The 21,403-nt window shown below is 54.0% G+C and overlaps 2 protein-coding genes across 3 annotated transcripts; one reads left to right on the top strand and one right to left on the bottom strand.

Moving 5' to 3' along the window:
* Positions 1–785: 785 nt before the first annotated feature.
* Positions 786–4,921, top strand: LOC119096423 (ATP-dependent RNA helicase Ddx1-like). The gene is given in 5 exon segments (XM_037219326.1): positions 786–883; positions 2,497–2,830; positions 2,832–3,762; positions 3,764–4,324; positions 4,326–4,921. Coding segments are annotated over 4 exon segments (2,205 nt in total). The 5' UTR covers positions 786–883; positions 2,497–2,573; the 3' UTR covers positions 4,782–4,921.
* Positions 4,922–6,168: 1,247 nt separating this feature from the next.
* LOC119096424 (importin subunit alpha-4) lies at positions 6,169–21,273 on the bottom strand. 2 transcript variants are annotated; one of them, XM_037219327.1, is made up of 11 exons: positions 21,147–21,273; positions 20,742–20,826; positions 15,671–15,776; positions 13,271–13,475; positions 12,542–12,702; positions 10,211–10,332; positions 8,968–9,198; positions 8,551–8,685; positions 7,961–8,206; positions 7,455–7,643; positions 6,169–7,193 (listed from the first exon to the last, which is right to left on the bottom strand). In XM_037219327.1, the coding sequence occupies exons 2-11, from the start codon at positions 20,805–20,807 to the stop codon at positions 7,125–7,127; spliced, it is 1,530 nt and encodes a 509-aa protein (XP_037075222.1). In that variant the 5' UTR covers positions 20,808–20,826; positions 21,147–21,273; the 3' UTR covers positions 6,169–7,124. The 2 variants fall into 2 exon arrangements, with proteins under 2 accessions (XP_037075222.1, XP_037075223.1); XM_037219328.1 differs by having other exon boundaries at positions 21,103–21,260.
* Positions 21,274–21,403: the final 130 nt, after the last annotated feature.

Below are 21,403 nucleotides of genomic sequence, written 5' to 3'. Positions count from 1 at the left end.
CACCTTCCCACACGGGGAAAAGTACTTCCAACTGGATGACTTTTATTTTCGTCAGGTCCACGCCCGGCACACGCGTGCCTCTCGCATGGCTGCCTAAGCTGTCTGGCCAGAACCAATTAGTACAGCATTACGCGCGTAGCTCGGAAGCGACTGCCCGGCCTAACCGATGACCTACATTGAGGCTGCAGCGGAATGCTGGCTAGGGACGAATCATGGTCAGTTTGAATTCGATATGTACAGTATTCGATCCAAGGCGATTAATGGCCCGCCAGACGTTTTTGCACGAATGGTAATGTCGCGTAGACGTTCTTCCGTTAGAAGTTCGTTGCGATGAAGTTTTTGAATAAGAAGTTATACTATAGCAAGAAATGTCGCAGATAAATTTTCGTGTTGGAGGCTGGTCCGCGTAGAAGTGCTATCGCATAGAAGATTTGGCGTTACGATTGTTGTCGCGTAGGCTTTTGAGCACCCTTTGTTATAGAAGTTCCGTTGGGTACATATATCATGTCGCAGAAGTTCTGCTTTTGGCGGTACTTCTATTAGAGGAATAGTCGGTACATTGCGGGTAGATGTAACCGAGCTCCTCCACCCTACCCCACCCCCGCTTCCGCTTTCATCGTTTGCTTTCTGGCGAAAGCTTCCACTTTGGCACGACACGCATTTTGTAGCCTCAATTTGATAACCAGTGGAATGGTGGTTCAATTCCTGCGCGACCGCGACATTGCGATGCTGTGTGAAATTTCTCGATGCTGTCAAACTCGTAAACGAAGCCGGGGTGCGGAGCCGGCTGTTTGACCATTTGGGGTGTAAAGGGGTGGGCTGTGTGGTCATTGAGGGTATTTACAGATCTGGGCCAGCGGTCCACATTTTGAAGGCAAGAAAGGTGACCTAATACGAAACCTAAGAGGCGAGAATTCACACTGCGGAAACAAGGATATGCGTTTGTGGTGTGGAGCACATCCCAGGATTCTGACAACAAACCAACATTAACCTGTTTCGTGTGTCATATTGAGAACATTAGTGCATTTCTAAACATACACATATAATCTAGTTTAGTGGCTTCAATGTGTAGATAATATGCTGATTGTGGCTGTGCGTTGCTGTGGTTGAAATGCCAATGCTGAAGCATGCAATGCCAAATTGCTATGCCATTGCACACAATGCCAGACTGTAATACCAATACACACCATTGCAATGATATTATTTAACCAGAAAATATATGTTGTTGCATTCTTTGATGGATAAATAACCTAGGGAAAAGTGTTTTGGAGATTTATACAGACATTGCTATGGCAATAGTATCTATAGGATGAATTGTAGGATTGTCTACTGCCATAGCCCCAAAACTGTTGGCACTGATGAGCGGTAATGCTGTGTATTATTGTTCTGAAATATTGAAGCCCCAGCAGGCAGGTAGGGTAGAGGTGATTGCTTACATCTGCAAAGACCTGAGAATTATAGAGGTTGGGGTTATCCTACCTGAGCAGGCTCCGGATGATGACTATCCCATACATAACTATTTATAAGCTAACTTACCTTAACATTATATAATCCAGCTATGCTAGGATAAGGTAAGCTGATTATTATCTAAGACAAGCTAGTCTAGCATAGCTTAGGATAGCTGACTTAGAATAGCTGGCCATAATCTCTTACCCTGTCCCTTAAACCTGTTCAGACTCATTTTGCCATCCTAAACTAGCTTTTTGGACTTAACTAGGATTGTTTTACTTCATCTTTCTACATGGAAAGAGCTACATGATTCTCCATTTCATGAAATTCAACATGGTGTACCACCACCAGGTAAGCATATGGAGATCAGATTTTACATGCTTTTGAATTCGTCTGTAAGTAAAATGAATGGAATTCAGTCATGGTAATTCATGTTATTTTGTCCAGGTTGAGGGCTTGTCACAAGCATTATGGCCAAACTTAGCATTGATAAAGTTGTTAATGACCAAATAAAACTGGTATGTCCAGCACAGGCAACATTATCAGGTAGCATCATTAGCTAATCCTGTGGGTCCGACAGATGGTTATGCTGTAAATGATTTAGGAAGTGTTGTACATGTTCATCTTTATGGGCCATAATGTTTTTCTCCCTCTGTGTTTTGCCAGCACTTACATCTCTTACAGCCTTGAGCAAATTGACTTAGTAACATGTAGTGCAAAACAGGCTATGTCTCTTACTGAACATGACTATGACATTCACTTCACCACCAAAATCTGTAGTCATGAGTTTTGGAAATGGATTGGTGCAGGCTGTCTTTTATGATTACAAGCTGAGCAGTTGTAAGGCATGCCAGCCCCCAGTGTGCTCACCTGGCCAGTCTGTTTGGTCTGTATCCACCCATCTGTCTGACTTGGAATGTGGTAACACATGACTAAACATGAAGTTGACTTGAAAATGATGTTTGTTGTAGTGTATCACACATAACAAGCAATAAAAACCACAGTTGATGATAGCTATGTTACACATCTGCTTCTTGTGTATTGCAGGTGCAGCTGCAGCACCTGACTGTGCAGACCGGGCCAGCTTCCACAACAGTCAGCCGGCCAGGGAGCCGCGGGGCAAGATGGCCGCCTTCGAGGAGTTGGGCATCATGCCGGAGATCGGCGAGGCCGTCAGCGAGCTGGAATGGCTGCTGCCGACGGACGTGCAGGCCGAGGCCGTGCCGCTCATCCTCGGCGGCGGTGACGTGCTCATGGCCGCCGAGACGGGCTCCGGCAAGACGGGCGCCTTCTGCATGCCCATCCTGCAGATCGTCTGGGAGACGCTGAAGCGACTGCAGGAGGGCGGCAGGCAGCGGCGCGGCGGCGCCGGCCCCGGCCGCCGACCCGGGTTGGCGCATGTCGCTGCGGGACCGCGGAGACCTGCTGGCCGTCACGCCCGACGGCCTGCGCTGCCAGTGCCGCGAGCAGCGCGCCTGGCACGGCGGCCGCGCCACGCGCGCCCCCTGCCGCGCCGGACGCTGGTACTACGAGGCCACGGTGACGGACGAGGGCCTCTGTCGCGTCGGCTGGTCCACGCGCCAGGCATCGCTCGAACTGGGCACCGACCGCGGCGGCTACGGCTTCGGCGGCACCGGCAAGAAGTCCAACAACCGCCAGTTCGACGACTACGGCGAGCCTTTCGGCAAGGATGACGTCATTGGCTGCTTTTTGGACCTGGACGGCCTGCAGATCCGCTTCTCCAAGAACGGCGGGGACCTGGGGTCGGCGTTCGATGTGACGAAGCAGGCGGCCAGCGAGGGCCTCTTCCCCGCCGTCGTGCTCAAGAACGCCGAGATGGCGTTCAACTTCGGCGACGCGCCGTTCAAGCACCCGCCGGGCGACGGGTACCAGGCGGTGAGCGCTGTCCCCGAGCAGGACACCGTCACCAACGCCGCGTCGGCCGCGCCCGCCTCCAAGCGCGTGTACGCCAAGAACGCGCCGCAGGCGATCGTGCTGGAGCCGTCACGGGAGCTGGCTGAGCAGACGCTGCGCCAGATCCAGCTGTTCAAGAAGCACCTGAAGCCGCCGGCCGTGCGCGAGGCGCTGCTGATCGGCGGCGTGCCGGCGCGCGAGCAACGCGAGCAGGTGCAGGGCGGCGTGGACATCGTGGGGGCCACGCCCGGCCGGCTGGAGGACTTCATCAACAACGGCGACGTGCGCGTGGACGCGTGCCGCTTCCTGGTGCTGGACGAGGCGGACGGCCTGCTGACGCAGGGCCACGAGAAGATGATCGGCCGGCTGCACGCGGCCATCCCGCAGGTGACGCCCGACGGGCCACCGGCTGCAGATGGTCGTCTGCTCCGCCACGCTGCACTCGTTCGAGGTAAAGCGCATGGCTGACAAGCTGATGCACTTCCCCACGTGGGTCGACCTCAAGGGCGAGGACGCCGTGCCGGAGACGGTGCACCACGTGCTGTGCATGGTCGACTCGCGCACGGACGCCTCCTGGGCGGCGCTGGAGCGGCGCGTGCAGACCGACATGGTGCACGCGCAGGACGCCGTGCGCGCCGGCTCCGGTTCGGCGGAGACGCTCTCCGAGGCGGTGAAGCTGCTCAAGGCCGAGTACTGCCTGCGCGCCATAGACGTGCACAAGATGGACCGGGCGCTCATCTTCTGTCGCACCAAGCTCGACTGCGATAATCTGGAGCGCTACCTGATGCAGCGCGGCGGCGGCCCGCGGCGCGCCGACAACCCCTACTCGTGCGTCTGCCTGCACAGCGACCGCAGCGTGGCCGAGCGTAAGGACAACCTGGAGCGGTTCAAGCGGCAGCAGGTGCGCTTCCTGATCTGCACGGACGTGGCGGCGCGCGGCCTCGACATCACCGGCCTGCCGTTTCATGATCAACGTCACGCTGCCCGACGAGAAGACCAACTACGTGCACCGGATCGGCCGCGTGGGCCGCGCCGACCGCATGGGCCTGGCGGTGAGCCTGGTGTCGGCCGTGCCGGAGAAGGTGTGGTACCACGGCTGCCCGTCGCGCGGCAAGAGCTGCATGGACACGCGACTGACGGAGCGCGGCGGCTGCTGCATTTGGTACGACGAGCCGCGCCTGCTGGCCGACATCGAGGACCACCTGGGCGTCACCATCCCGCAGATCGGCACGGACCTGCGCGTGCCCGTCAACGAGTTCGACGGCCGCGTGGTGTACGGTGAGCGGCGCCAGGCGGCCGGCTCCGGCTACCAGGACCACGTGCAGCAGATGGCGTCGTCGGTGCGCGAGCTGGCCTCGTTGGAGACGCAGGCGCAGACTCTCTTCATCCGGCGTCACCTGCACCGGCTGGCGGCCTGAGCTGCCCGGCAGGCGGCGGTCTGCCCTCTCCCGGACCGGCCTGGGCCCGGCCAGCCCGTGTCCCAGACGGCGACGACGGTCGCGTGGTGCCAACTGCATGTGCTTCATGCAGAGTGGTGGGCTTGGTTTTGTTGCTGTTTTGTGTTAAACGCGGCTTGCAGGTCCGGCTGCGCGACACTTTGGGGCCAATGTGTTCGCGTCAGGCATAATACATGGCCATAGAGCATGGCTGGTTGACTTCAGTTGGTTCACCAAACTCGTTTCTTATAAACCATCGTGGTGAGGCTAAGATAAGGCTGTTCATGATTAGCTTTTACAATTGCGAATACTGGAAATAAGTTGCCTTGCCGGCGCCAGCGATAGACATAACGGTCAGCGAGTTTTGCACTGACGTAAAGGGATCACCTTGCGAAATGCAGCACCACTGTCTCCCGGTACAGTGTCCACCCACGCTGCTCACCTACGCCCATACATCGCTGTTCGCCGCGCACACTGGACATGAGAATCGAGGCGTTCTTGCCCCAGCATGTTTCACTTCACCGCCTGCTCCGTGTTGCAGTGGTGAATATCTTCTCAATCTATTCTCCGCATTCGTCACCAGGATTTTACGGAGGGAACCGGCTATCCTTCTGCTTCGGGAACCAAAATGGGTTTGTAGAACAAACTTATCCGTGAGTAGAATTAAAGGTATTATGCACGAGCAGTCACGCTTTTAACGGTCATCGGTCGATGGACACTGCACTCTAGCGGGATGATAACACTAGCGGGACCCCTCCGTCTGGCGCAGCTGTGGCAGAACACCGAGCGCTGCGCCTACATTTGGGAACGGCGATGCGATTTATTTGTGGGGTTCTTGGGTATTTCGTTGTTGTCGGACAATATTAATGACCTTAAAACGTGTCCTTGATTCAATTTCGAGACCGGATATCAAGGTGCACCGTTATGGAACCCACGAACCGTACAGAAAACCGGCACTCAGCATTGTACCTCACAGTGGCGCCGAATGGGTACGCACGAAGCTCTTCAGCCGATTGACATCGCAGTAAAGTCGCCAGCTGGTTTACTTCTCTGCATGGCCCTTGGATTCCCCCGAGCAGCATCCTTCTGACCAACGCTCGACCATGCACGTATCTCCCATCTCCACCGGCGTCCGCCAGAGTCGCCATCTCCCGCGGGGACGAGGTCTCCCAGAACGCGCGCCACCCCGGCGTCACCCGCCCCGCCAGCACATGGCGAGTCGCAGGGCAGTAACGCCAAGCGGCGCGCCACCTGCCGAACCGGCCGCATCTGCCGCACCCCAACCGGCTTCAGTCGGCCTCCGCCCGAGAATGCAGAGGGGCTGGAGCCGCCCCGGAGCCTCCGCCGCCATACCAACCAAACGCCGACCTCAATTCGGATAAAATATATGCAGCAGTGACCAAACGCAGACACGAGCGATCCCGACGCGCGGCTCCGAACGTAGCGGCGATTTACTCCAGAGATAAATCAAACACAAGAATAAGGGCATCGGTACCTGCGATGCCACCAACCCAGAGCAGAATGACCAACGCGGCCGTCGGATAATCCGGTAAGCAATATAGCGGAGTCAGTGAGCTGAATGCCCGGCGCAAAAGAAAGGAAAAACAAGGCTCGCCGAGTGGCAGCCGGCGATACGGCCATCTACCGGCGGCGGAAGTCGCCTCCGACCGCGGCCGGCCCACGCTCCACATGTGTACAGGATCTCCAGACGTCAGCGGTGACGACACCACCTCGCAGGGACACCGAGAGCCCACCATATCGTGCAAGTGCCGACCGCCCTCCCGACGGAGCGAGACCGCGGCGCCGGGCCGGGCGCCGGCGCCTGCCTTCATCACAGTGGGGCAGAAGCGCCGGCCGAAAACCCAACAACGCACAAGCTCCGCAGACGCGCGCACGCACACGCACACATAGATATCCTGCTCTCATAACAAGGCGGCGCCTTCGGGGCCCTTCACGACGTTGACATTGGCCAGGAACATATATCAACTATAAAACTCATCCGCCCTCGGAAACGGGCGCGTTTCCCGTGCGTTGCTGAATATGCATAATGTTGACGCCGCGATTCTAAAACACGGCCGGCTCGGCGTGGCGACACGCCGACCGGTTTCGGGTCTGCTCGGCTCGTGAAAGACCCCGGGAGCTGGACGCGACCGCGTCCAGAGCCGTCTCCTCGTGGCGCGCCGGCCGTCGCACGCTGCGTGGCCCGATCGTCACGCGGCCCGTCACGACCGGTCGTCACGGCGGCGCGCTCGGCGGCACTGCCTCTGTCCTCGGTCGCGTGCCCGGCGGCAGGCTGGGCGGCGCTGGCCGTTCGGCTGGGACGCACTAGAACTCGAAGTCGGGCTGCTGTCCCGAGTCCAGCGGCGCGGCTGCCACGATCGGGTCCACCGCCGCCTGCGAGCGAGGCACGGGTCAGCTGCGGCGCCGCGTCTCTCCTCGCCGCACCAGTCACGGGTGACGCCCCCTGCCCGGCCAGCATCGCTGCCCTCCTCTAGAGCCAGCTGTCAGCGTTCCATCTCCAACCCACACGCGCCACAAACTGGCACCGAGACGCCACACTTACGGTGTGGCGCGCAAACACGACGCGGCCTCCCGGCTACAAACCCGCGTCACCGTGCGCCTGCCTCTTCCGGGAGGCCGGCCAGCGCCGCTCACCTCCAGATCGTCGGAGAAGTAGCGCTCGATGATGTCGAAGGCCAGCTGGTAGATGTCGGTGTTCTCGTGGTTCTGGAGCGCCTCGATCTTGTCCAGGCCGCCGCATTCCTCCACGATCTGCGCCACCGGCTCCACGTCCTCGCTCGACTTGAGGATGTTGTTCAGGCCGTCCAGCACCACGTTCACCACCTGGTCGGCACAGCGCACGGGTCTGGCCACTGGCGAGCCGGTGCCCAGATATGCCCGGATCACCCGTACGACTGCTCTGGCGCCGTCACAACACGTCGGGAGCACGCAGGGGAGGTGTGGCACGAAGCCAAATGGGAGGTTGTAGGCACAGGCCCAGCAGAAACGTGAACAGACGAATATGATCCACCTATCACAAGTCCCTCGTCTTTTAAAGCTATCTTCAATGACCCACATCCACCTGTGGGTCCTCGCAGCACATCACCTGACCTGTCCCCACCTGCGGGTCCTTACAGCACATCACCTGACCTGCCACCCACCTGCGGGTCCTTACAGTCGAGCAGCTGGCACATGGGCGGCACGCCGCCGGCGCGCACCAGGTGCTGGATCTGCTCGGGCGAGCCGCTGATGGTCAGGTTGCTGATGCACCAGGCGCACTCCTTCTGCGTCTGGAACTCGCCGCAGCTCAGGTGCTGTACCACCAGCGGCACCAAGCCGTGGTCGATCACCAGCTGCACCTGCTCCTTGTTTCCGGCCGTGATGTTGGAGAGGAACCAGGCCGCCTCCTGGCGGCAGGGGGAGGGGGGCGGGGGTAAGCACAGCGCGGCCGGTCGCCCCAAAGTCACACGCATACACTGAACACTGTCCAGCGCCACCCGCGACGGCCAGCGACGAGAGGCTGAGCAGACTGCAGCCCAGACTTGAGCCCGAGACGTGCCGTCACCGACACATCCGCTTCACTGGCGCCAACGGATGTCATCTGGTACGCCAGCCCCGCGCCAGGCGGCGGCAGCAGCTGTCAACCACCGGTGCCCAGTGCTCACCCTCACCAGCGCGCTGGCCAGGCCGAGCCGCTGGCTGCTGATCTGCGCAGAGCGTCTGTCCTACTGCCGTCCCCGCGGGTGCTCACCTTGTTAATCTTGTCGCGGGGGTGCTGCAGCAGGCCGGGGAAGTGCTGCAGCGCGCCGCAGTTGAGCACCTGCTGCGTCTGCTCGTCCGTTCCCGTCACGATGTTGCCCACCGCTCGCAGCGCGGCCGTCTGAACCTGCCGGCCGCCAGGCGACGGTGAGCGCCGCTCGGCACCGCCGGCCGCCTCGCACTGACGGACGGCTCGGCCGGCGCCGGCGGACGCGGCCGGAGAACCACGACCGGACCGGGCCCCTGGCGCAGCCCGCGACAGCGGGCCAAGCAGGGCGCGCGCCGGACGACACCGCGGAGCCGGCAAGGGTGCCTGGCATCACGACCGCCGCCAAACACGCAGGGTCAGGAGGGGGAGCGGGGCGATAATGTTCGCCCGTCCCGCCACACGCGACCCTGGGCTGCCCACCTTGGTCTCGCGGTGCGAGAGGAGGGGCACAAGGCGCGGCGCCACGCCCGAGTCCAGCACCATCTGGATCTGATCGTTGCCGCCGTCCGTCAGGTAGCTGATGGCCCAGACTGTGTCCACCAGGATGTTGGCGTCCGTGTGCTGGATCAGCACGTTCAGAGAGGGCAGCAGCTCGCCAATAGTGTCCGGCGACGGCGGCGGCTTGTTGTTCCGGCAGAGGTTCACCAGCACCTGACAGAAGCGCGGGGGTTTACGTACGGCAACACGGCGGACGCCTACCAGCGCCTCCGAATGGACCGAATGTTGACCACCATGTATCACATAACGTCAGTCTCACCAGCGTCTGGAAACAATGGACAGGCTCACCAGCATCAGTGCCAGGGGCAGATGATCGTCGACATGTGATGAAGGACATCGTCACCATGATGTTATGCCATCATCCTTAAACAGCACACAAGACACCAGCGTCTGACAACAGCACACGAACTCACCGGCGCCCGCACCTGATTACCAGATCGGGCCGCTATAATCAGCAACTGACACCAGGGCGGCCGCTCGACCGCGCCAGCGGGTGAGCAGTTGGGGGAGTCAACCTCACCTCCAACTCGCAGCTCCGCCATCACGACTTCACAGAGTCCTCCTAACCTCAGACACCATCCTCCTCCAAAAATCAAGGCATATTCACGCGCAAATAAACAAACCAGGGAAATCTCTTTCTATTTCATTCGAATGGCACGATGACGCGACCTAAGCCACAACAGGTGACAGCATTTAGGGCGCCCTTAGTGCACTCATCCACAACAGCACACCGATTTTGCAACACTACACCACTGCCGGGACAGCATCTAACAAAAGAGTTTCACCAACACAAACCCGCATAACAGAGGTTTATCACCTGACAACAGGACACAGGCATACAAACATGCACCTAATAAGGTCAGCGGTTTCACGGGGCCCGATACGCTGGCAGCGGAGCACCAGCACATGGTCTCTTATATTACTGTCCACCTGTCATCACCTACCGCTCGTCATAAGCAGATATCGGTTACCTGTTATTGCCATCATTGGTGCACTTTTGGGCGCGTCTGACAGATAGCTAGCAAAATTAATATGTTTGTCTTCTAAGCCGAGCTATTCATCATCATCCGCTCCTTCCATCTGTGCTTGCAATGTGAAATACGAACCGCGCCGTTTTCAACAAATATAAGCGAGTAGCGGAGAGCGCGGTCCGGTCGTCACGTACCCAGGTGACGTTCCTCAGAAAGTTGAGCGGTATTTCGTCGCTGATGAAGGCTATCAGGGGCGGCACGATGCCCAGGCTAATGACGTAATCACGCAGCTGCGGCCCGTCCCCGATGATGTTCCCTGCGGCAGGCGGCAGGCGTCAGTGGCCGTCCAGGGTCGGCGCGGGAAGCCGCGCAGACCCGATCCCGCCGGCTGGTCCGGCAGGCAGGAGAGCCGAATATAGTGGGCATCTGTCGTAATAGCGGACATGACCACCGCACAAAACATGACGCGTATGTAGTTGTACAAGAGGTGAATAGTAGGCGAGCATTTGAACATATTGGCTTGGTCCCTAAACCATGTAGCTCCCACTACATGCAAACTTGTAACAGTTTGGCATTTCTATCACTTTCACATCACTCTCACACGTGTCTGTCTGTCTGTCTGTCTGTCTGTCTGTCTGTCTGTCTGTCTGTCTCTCACTCTCCCGCATTCGTCCGCTCTCTTCATCCCCCACCGTCCACCCTTCCGTTCTTCCGACCAACGGCACGACAACCCAAAGGCCTACACGCTGCCCCTCTCTCCCTCCCTTCTTCCTCGTTCTCCATTTCCCTCTCCTCCCCTTCTTTCTCTTCTCCTTCCTCCTTCTCTTCTCCTCCCCCTCTATAACTGCACTGTCCAATAGTAATGTAGTTCGGCGTTACCATGTGAGATAGCTTCAGCAGGCGCCAACAAACCGCGGAAAAGCACCGAGGACCAAGCAGGCACCAAAAACAACCAGCCATAAAGATGATCCGCACGCGGGGATCAGACCACCTTCGCAGTTGCCCAATGGAAACAAACACTCTTTCTGGGGTGAGCGGACTCCGAGGTGCCTCATTAGAAGCTTGTTAGAGCACGAACGGCACCGGCAATTCTCCACGCTCAGCCAGGCGGCAGTCAGAATCCGGCGGAGCTTCGTGAGCCCGCTCATTTAATGGGAACGGATCCTGTCATCTCTGGCGATAACACCACTCGATCAGTCCTCAGCAGCGGTCCCAGATCGGCGCCCAAGGGCCGTGTCACTACTAAATCGTTTGACGATCCACGTCACGCCGCTCAGGGTCCGGCGCCCGTATCGCCATCCTGAACGCGTGTCACCGATCCACCGCGCCCGGGTCGCCGGTCACAATGGCACCCGCCGCGCGACAGTGCCGGCGCGCGCGAGGGTTTACTACCGCGGGCGTTGGCAGCGCGAGCGCGCGCCGCTGGCTTCCGGCCGGCGAGCCGCACGGCCGCGCCGGTGAGCAACATAATGGACGGGACTCACGCATGAGGTAACAGTAGCCGGCAGCGGTGCGGCACACAGCGTCGCCGCGTTGAGGGGACATTACGTAATGACATTAGCGGGTACGATGACGATCGTTCTTCATGCTTTTTAACGAGAGGAATTATGAGAGTTTGGCGAAGGTCATGTACCATGAATTGTGAACATTGGGTTCCTATTATGACGGTGATAGGTGACACATATGACATTCGTTGTGTAACCGAAGGTGATATAAATTGAAGTAAGTATGGGGGATGGTGGTTGTATGCTGGTTTCCAGAAACATATTCTCTCTCTCTCTCTCTCTCTCTCTCTCTCTCTCTCTCTCTCTCTCTCTCTCTCTCTCTCTCTCTCTCTCTCTCTCTCTCTCTCTCTCTCTCTCTCTCTCTCTCTCTCTCTCTCTCTCTCTCTCTCTCTCTCTCGCATTCGTCCGCTCTCTCTCTCTCGCATTCGTCCGCTCTCTTTCTCTCGCATTCGTCCGCTCTCTTTCTCTCGCATTCGTCCGCTCTCTTTCTCTCGCATTCGTCCGCTCTCTTTCTCTCGCATTCGTCCGCTCTCTTTCTCTCGCATTCGTCCGCTCTCTTTCTCTCGCATTCGTCCGCTCTCTTTCTCTCGCATTCGTCCGCTCTCTTTCTCTCGCATTCGTCCGCTCTCTTTCTCTCGCATTCTTCCGCTCTCTTTCTCTCGCATTCGTCCGCTCTCTTTCTCTCGCATTCGTCCGCTCTCTTTCTCTCGCATTCGTCCGCTCTCTTTCTCTCGCATTCGTCCGCTCTCTTCCTCCCCCATCGTTCATCCTTCCGTTCTTCCGACCAACGGCACGACAACCCAAAGGTCTACACGCTGCTCCTCTCTCCCTCCCTTCTTCCTCGTTCTCCATTTCCCTTTCCTCCCCCTCTCTCTGTTCAACAGATCCAGTACAAAGCACGGAAAATCGTTCCCAGGCCGGCCCCGCGTCACCGTGCCGGTGGTGATCCCATGTGTCTTGACGTCAGCCTGGCGCCGATGTGCGCGGAGGTCGGAGGCCGGTGCGGGGCCAGCGACTTACCCAGCGCCCAGACGGCCTGTTCGCAGACCTGCGGGTGCGGCGAGCGCAGCAGGCGCAGGAAGTGGGGCGTGGCTCCGGCCTGCACCACTGCCTCCGTCTGCAGGCTGGTGCCCGACGCGATGTTGGTGAGCGCCCAGCACGACTCGAACTCCAGCGCCGGGCTGCTGGGACGGCGGGCGTGTGAGAACCCCAGCACGGTCACGGTCATGCTCTACACACCAACCTAACTCTAACATGAACGCGATCAGGACCTTGCCAAGGCTCCTACCCCCCAGCCGATGCTCGAGTAGTCCAGCCATGATCGGCTTAATTTAAAAGAAACGATTGTGTCCAAATGCCCGAGGCAGTAGTCCGAAAAGGATAAGCGTAAAAAAAAACGCTCGGTACGTTAGTAAAGGCCACAGGTGCCCTATAGAAACGCTGGCGGGTCTACTATTTCTGTGAACATGCCTCAGCTCTCACTGAAAACAGTTTGGTAAGCCTCCTCTCCAAGTACCCACATTCTCACTAAGCCTTCATCTGTCCGTAAGTCAGTCGGTGCAAACAGGCCGTCAGACGGCTCGACCCCCTGCTCACGCGGCAGTCTCCTTCCTTGTGGACCGGACCAGAGTCCAGACCCTCCACCGCCTTCCTCAGCCCTCCACCCACCAGCCCACGTGTGCCGGCGCCCGTGACCTCCGCCTTGCCCTGCCCGGCGTGGTTCCCCTCAGCTCACCCCGCCCGACTCACTCATCCTCGGCCTGTAGGCAGTGTACCAGCACGGGCAGCACGCCGCCCTGCACCAGCGCGTCGATCGGAGGGTTTTTGTCGGAGCTGAGCAGTTTGCGGATGGCCTGCACGGCGGCGAGGCGCGCCTGCGGCTCGCTGCCGGCTGCTGCCGCCACCAGCGCTTGCAGGCTGGCCGCCGAGTGCGGACGGTCGGATAGCTCTCCGTCTGATGGTGAATGGGGTGGCTCGGTGAGCGGCCGGGATGGCTCGGTGAGCGGCTGGGGCGGCTCGGTGAGCGGCTGGGGCGGCTCGGTGAGCGGCTGGGGCGGCTCGGTGAGCGGCCGGGGTGGCTCGGTGAGCGGCCGGGGTGGCTCGGTGAGCGGCCGGGGCGGCTCGGTGAGCGGCCGGGGCGGCTCGGTGAGCGGCCGGGGCGGCGGCTCGGTGAGCGGCCGGGGCGACTCGGTGAGCGGCCGGAGCGGCTCGGTAAGCGGCCGGGGCGGCTCGGTCAGCGGCAGAGGAGACTCGGTCAGCGGCAGAGGAGGCTCAGCCAGCGGCCGGGGCGGCTCGGCCAGCGGCAGAGGCAGCTCAGCCAGCGGCCGGGGTGACTCACGCTGGGTGATACGGCCACGGGGCGAGACAGGACCGCTCATCGCTGGCGCACTCTGACCTGGACAGATATGCCGGCCCCGACACAGCACGAAGAGCTGTGTATATATTTCTCGGCTAAAAAGGGACGATGCGCGGCTGTTTACCACGGTCTCCTGCTTCTTGCAGCCAGATCTGAGCGCTACCTCCGGATCGGAGAACGCGGAAGGTGAGCGGTTATGACTACCGCAGCGACGCCGATGGGGCAACTGTTGGTTGGCATACAAAATCAGAAGGAAATCTCAGCACCAGCAATTCTCAAAGGCCTTGATAAATGGCTGAATAGCGTCAAAACCTTTTTTCACGCTAGGGAACACCAGAGCAAATCGACAGATGAAAAGTTGCAGCAATGATTGCGGTACTGTGGTAAAAAACGAATAGAAATGTGTAACCAAGGCAACTCAATAACGGATGTAACTGAACACGAAGAGGCCACGCCCTGAGCGCAACGGAGAAGTAGCTGAGAAATTACGGAACAAACACGAGCAACAATCTGCACAGACACTTCAGGTCGCGGAGTTATGCATATGCCCTTGGTTATCATCCATGGTGTCTAGAGATAACTGGACGTACAGGGAAATGTGTTGTGCAATGCCTTTGTGCTTGAATCCTAACACTGAAATCACAACACACGGATAAATTCGCCCCTTTTAACAAGTTTGTAGTGCGATATAATCACATACTTGACAAACATAACGGCTAATTCAAGGGTATAAAGACAAAAAAGCGTTAAGTGTGTTAGCATGCTTCAAAGACTATGAGAACATGTTTCAAATGAATAATTTAGTGACCTTTCAAAGATTCGTTTCCGACGCTATTGTAACCTTTGACTATATATCTTTCTTTACTTTCACAATGCCTTAAGCTTCAACACGCGGTACATCCCAGGAGTGCCATCAGAGCTGTTGTTTCATCAGAGGAGTACCACCAGAGCTTAAGTTGTTGTTTTTCCAAGATCGAGGTAGGTTTATCCAGAGACTTGGTGGAAGGCGCTTGAATGGCAATAAGATGCGTCATGGCCGGGCAGCAGCGTTAATGACTGCCAGCGCGACGGGTTTGATGCAAAAAGAACGAGACGCACGTTTTCGGGCGTCCTTTTACGGGACAACACCGACAGCGGAGGCCATATTGACATTCAGGTGTCATGGGTCTACCGAGACTGGGCCCCACACGGGAGCCGAAGGTGCTAACCACTCGGTCAGCGACTGCAGAGGTCCTATTAGCGCTCAAGGACTATGTTTCCACGGAGAACCGAACATCGGGTCCCCGGTGTGGGAGCCTCGGGTGCTAACCACTCGGCCATTATTACTCCACTCACAAAAACTCGACCACTGAGAGATCAAGACCACGGCCTTCCAAGACCATTTGGCTATCAGGCTGGAACATCATATCATACACAGTTTGGACCACCTTGGCAGCGGGGGTAGTGTTCACTCAACAGGCTGTGATTAAAACGTCTACAGCCCCAACGCTTTTAGAACACACAATTCATCAGGCTAAATAACACAAAAACAGCTGTCGTTCAAGCTGGAAGCCACAGCTCGCAATAACAACCGCCAGCAATTAAACAATCACATGGTGGTTTTGGGAAGACAAACGACCTGGCGGAAACAACGGCAGAACATAACAAAGCACGCGGAGCCGATGCCACCTGCTACCACCGTAATTTTCAGCGGTCGGCAGTCAGATGAAATTGCCAGAGATTTACGAACGCGGACGCAGCAGAGGGCATAAAAACACCACACATTTCCCGGACGGCACGCTGCCTGATCGCACCTGATACATCCGCATGGGCGGGCACATTTCTGCGCTTCTGCAGGGTTTCCTCGCGCTTATGCTTCCTGAGCTCCACCGTTACCTCATTTCTTCTTCTTCGCATTTCCTGCAACACATAAATGACGAGATGAAGTCATGTATTCTTTACAGTTTCATTTGGCATTTGTGAGGACGAAAGAGATGTGCGAGCATATCCCAACCAACATGCCACACATATTCGGATGCGAGCTGGTGATAAATCACGCAGTCTGTCAGTCCGTCAGGATTTGACCTTCGCCCGCGTCAGTGGTTTCAACGCCAACGACCAGCCGCCGATTCCATACGTGATTAGCTCAGAGGAAAAAGCCGCGTTAACAGATCAAAAACTGCATCTACACTGTTCGCTAGAACTTCTTGCAATGACGCATATCGTCTTTTGCATTTCATAGAGGTCACATTAGCACCTACCAGACCCCTCATGTGACATGAGGAATTAAGCTGGCTGCAACAATGAGGAAAACGACGCTGAATAGCTTATAGAAAACGACGTTGAATATGACTAACTAATGGAAAACTCAGAATGTGCACGGCACACCTGAACATCGACAAGTCTGGCCTGTGATATTTCCTGGCAGGTAAAAGACGAAGAGTTGTGTCGCATTGGCCGCCACCAATCGGGATGGGACAATGCCCAAGGGGTCACGACGAGAGTCCCAGAGGAGGGGGGGGGGGGGGATTGCCATGTCAACCTGCACTTTCATGCCCCACGTGCAGAGGCTAGGTCAAGGGTTAAAATTTGAGTCAATTCATGACTGTGAGACTCGAATACCGCCGGTCATTAACTCTTGTTTTGAGACAGCACATCTAGCGGCGTTTCCGTTCCAGACGAACATGGAAACTACCCGTTCTACTTTTTCAGCTCATCGGACGAGTGACGGGGCAGCATTGCAAACTAATGCAATAGTTGTAACCAACAACCAGTTACAACAAATGACAAAGCAGCAACAAATGTGATCACCAGGAGCACCCTTCCTAACTAGGTAAGGCGTCGCGCCCAGCATGGACACACATGACGGTGGGGTTGATCTACCTTTGCTGCAGGCATCCTTGCCATTGACTAGTGGGTTAGTGCCTTACAGATCAGCTCAAGCTCGGGGCCACTGCAGGCCAGGCGCGGTCGCCCAGAACCCAGTTTACAGCCTAGCCATACGTGGGAGGGCTTTTCCTACGTTAAGCTTCAAACCTGAAACATCGTAAAACTACTTGAACAGCTTCAAAACTTACGACGGTAAGTGCAGCGATCCACCTAGAGTGGACGTGGTGCCGTCTGCGGAAGGGAGGTCAACCTTTCTACTCTCCAAGCGAACGCCTTTGATTATGGCGAGCGATTAATCGCGTTTGATTACAGGCCTTTGCACAACGCGAACAACAGGAAGCTCAAAAGATATCCCTTCCTTCACCCTCTTGGAAGTACGCAAGGCTAAGATTACGTTGAAGTGGCGGCTTCTCACTTGAATGTGGTTTTGAACTGAGTTATCCATTTCCAAGATCATTCCCTGCGATTCAGAGTCAGAAGTACCAGGGGAGCGTAGCAGTTAAACTGCGCGTCTGGGATACAAGGAGCACGGTACTCAATTCACGCGGTGCCCGCCTTTCGTGCCAGGGTGAGAGACAGGCGACACCACACAGCCTCACCAGCTGAGGTCATCGTAACGCCCCAATGACATACGCAGTTCACAGCCATGCCGTTCTTAGGACTTAAAACCCCTTTGTTGCTGAACATGATGTAAACGAACTTGTGCAGCCAATTTGATTTCACCTAAATATGTATGACGCCACAGAGGCATCATGTGAATATCTCGCCTCATTGCCTGTATTGTGCATGGGCAAGAACAATACGACCCCTGAAATGTTCGTATTTCTGGTGATTCAGCACCAAGTGTCCAACGATAGAAGGCAATTAGTTAACAGCCAGATCCGGCTGCCGATTGTTAGTCTCGATCACGAATAGATATTTGGGCAGCTACTAGTTATGACGGATGTGAGCCTGAAAATTGCATAGCTTACAAATAGCGAAGTAACTGCAAACGCAAATACAAACATACCACCTCAGAAATATGCATGAACGCCACATTTAGAGAGGCCAAATCACACGCACAGAACGATCGCGACACAAACTCTTCCGCATAGACCATAAACGCCACCTTGTGGAGCGAAGAAGCACCACAAGTGAGTCACTCCGTCCACTACGAGGGCAACTTTGACACGGCAAGTTTGGCAGCGACTCTGGCGTAAAAAAACATTAGGTGACGTCATCAAACGATGACGTATTGAGGAAGGTATTTACTGAAATAGTAAAATTGTGTTATTTTGAGAAGTATTTTGGACTTAAAAACACACTCACGGTTACAGGTGAGCCGTTTCCATCATATCTGATGATTAACTCAATGTATTCAAATGTGATAGTCCCTTTAGCAATGTTAATTGTATCAATCCCCGGCCTGAAACAATGTCCAACGCCTGCTCAAACAATGTCCAACTCATTTCAAGAAACACAAAAGTTCAGGAAGTCCCAATTATTGAGGGCGAAAACCTTCTGGAAATCACAGGGCCTATGCATTTGTGGAATGTTCTTATCGTCAGTGTCCTCCATTATGCCTGAAACCCAAAACCAAATGTTTTTTTCACCACATATCCACGGTCTGCCCATATCCATGGTCTCCTAGTCTGTACAAGCATAATTATTCACAGATATACTGTTTTTGATGGTCTTTTGACTAATGCCGCAACCTGAATCGTACAGCCTACTAATAGCAGACTAAGTGGCAACAAGTGACATGTCTAATGCTCAGATCAGTCACCAGACTCCACACTTTTTCCCATTTTCAACCCCTCCACCTGATTATGCATTTGTGATGCTGATCACAAACCATCCCCATGGTTATGCAAAGTTCAGTGTGACATCTCACAGACAATCTGGGTTCGGGCTCTACTTGAGCTAGAATTGCAAAGGAAAGGCAGGCATGTTGCTTTCATGGTATTTCATGGCATGGACTCAATGGTATCCAGGTAGAAGGCTTCAAAATGGATTAAAAGAACTTAACATATTTGCAGCCACTGCAGAGGAGCATATTACACTATACAACCCAGTACGTGTTTGCTATTCTCCATCAGAACACCCCCCTCCCTCCCCCTCACAAACTCTGTCAGGGGTATCTATTTGGCCCATTGGGATTGTTTTGTGTGGACCTTGACTTTCCCAATGTTGAGATATACACCCTAAAACTTGCTGAGGCCCAAATCTTTTTGGCTGGTGCAGTACACCATGCAAAAATACTCTTAAACAAAGCCTATCATCTCTGGTCATTACTTGCTGGCCATGAATAATGTGCTGTGCATGCATGAATATGCATGAACAATAATATGCATGAGAAATAGTACACACTATTTGCAACTTAAGAAAAAACAGTTCACTTTAAAAGCTAGGAATGCTAGAAAAAATGCCATTTATCACTAGAAAGTAGACCGAATATGATGGAAAACAACCATTTACGGGATGTTTGGCTATCAAGGCATCAGTCTAACAACCTCTTTCATCTACAGAAGATGATGCTCCCATCCTAATTCCGTAGCACGGTAAGACAATTCCTGGAAAAATATATTCCACACCTGTACTTAAAGGGAGTGTTCAACACTTATATAGGATTTTGAACTGAAATGGCCATCTTTAAGACCTTTTGGCAATGTTCAGAGCTCTGCCCTTCTTAAGACCTAAGCCCATCTAATATCTGAGCTACACACCTGTGGAAATGGGAAGAGGTATATCTCAGACAGTTTTTCAGTCACCTTGGTATTCATGCCATCATAATCACATCATTCAGATCCTTCCATTTCATAAGGCATGCAGTGATAAAGGCAGAGAAAGTATAATTGTTGAGGCATACATATCTGGCATTCCTGAGTGTGATCTCCAGATATCACAGCAGTCTGTCGGCTCCTGGTCGGTGATGTGCAAAGTATGATGACATGATCAAACCATGATGCATTGATGAGCATATTTACTTAATGGAAAATTGTGTAGTCTAAAGCAGCCTTTTCCACTTAAGAAGTATCCTTATAGTTAAAAGTGGGGTTGTTTCATAATATCTGATGCTTGCTTTAATATCTTTAAATGTGAAACATTGCCTTCCATGCATTTTAGAGGCTGGTTGAATGCCTGTCACTTGGGTAGTGGTCAACTTGACCCCCTGAGATCTCAGAAATTAAGATAGCTACACACACCCAGTTCACAGGATATCTTGGCCTATATATGATCTTAATTGTGTCAAAATTTAAGGTTCTTAGGTCATGAACTTTGCACTAAATAAGGTAAAACAAGGTCAAACTGTACATTGGTGTCCAAAGTGCTCCAAGACCTTCTCATGCCAGCTCTGTGAACTTAGGGCCTGTTCTAAGCAAAAGATCACTGGTGCTTATCTATGGTCAATGATCTTCCCAACCTTTTGAAGGCCATGGCAACAAAATCATACCAAGACAACTTTCATGTTTGCATTGAAAAAGCTCTACAGATTATGTTAGACAGTATGCTCTTTATACAAAACGTTGATCTTTGTCATTTCAGGTCTGTGACCTTTTCTAACATTAAGGAAGTCCATGGAAAATGTAAAATGTACTTACTGTTATCAAGCAACAAGAAATGAACACCTGACACCACTCTATGCAGGAAGCTCCAGAGCAATAAAACAGTTTGGTTTTAATGTTTATGATATTCATACTTAACTGAAGGTCAATTAAATTTATTAATTCCATTGTTGTGATACCTAAGAAGCTATCTAAGAGATGTATAGTTTCATCTAGCACTCTACTGCTGCATTTGATTGGATGATTCCCTAAAATGTCTTTTGCTGAATCCATAGCCAGATTTTGATCTGCTCACAGACAGCAAACTCACCAAGTACATCTGTACTCCCTGAAACCAAGCAATCCACTATTCAATTATCTACATCTATACAAAATTGATCCTGAGAAACCTACAAGGTGGAAATATTGATCCCTCCAACCAAAGCATGTGTTGAACAATCAGTATACTCACATCCTGATCCTTTCCTTTATTTTTGAAGTTTTGCAATCTTGACTTGACATTCTCATCAGAGGCCATGACACACTTGTTGAGGCACCTGCAAGCATGACATCATTTTAGGCAAAACATTTTGCCAGCAAAATTTTATGATGCCTAGGTACACCTGTCAATGCCTCTCATAGCAAGAAAAACAGTGAAAATGGCAGGCAACAATACACAACCCAGAAATTACCACAACAAAAACATGGAATCAATGAACATGTTCCTAAATTGCTCGATATAAATCCTTCACGCACTTGCATTCTTCAGATACACATATTATTTTACTACCAGGCTCAACCCACCACGACCCAGCACAACGCCCACCCCTTACAACTTCGCGCAACGCCTGTCACGCTGCACACTCCTGAAACTCACTGTAACTATTCAGCATAAGAGCATTTTCATCCTAGAAACCAACAATATTTTGGACTTTATTCATAAACACAGTTGAAAAGACACATAAGCGCCAATAACGAATGCGTTTAATGATTTCTCATCCCTATGTTGACATCGCTATGCCGTGGTTTTCTGCAGTTTTAGATACATCAAAAGGTAAAAATATTTTGATAATTTTGTAAAAAATTGTTCAAGTAAAAACTTACATATATTAACCGTTTGATCGCTCAAACCAA

The sequence above is a fragment of the Pollicipes pollicipes genome, unplaced genomic scaffold (assembly GCF_011947565.3).
Source record: "Pollicipes pollicipes isolate AB1234 unplaced genomic scaffold, Ppol_2.1 Scaffold_4295;HRSCAF=5057_pilon_pilon_pilon, whole genome shotgun sequence".
Classification (NCBI taxonomy): domain Eukaryota; kingdom Metazoa; phylum Arthropoda; class Thecostraca; order Pollicipedomorpha; family Pollicipedidae; genus Pollicipes; species Pollicipes pollicipes.
This window is presented reverse-complemented; position numbering and strand designations above follow the sequence as displayed.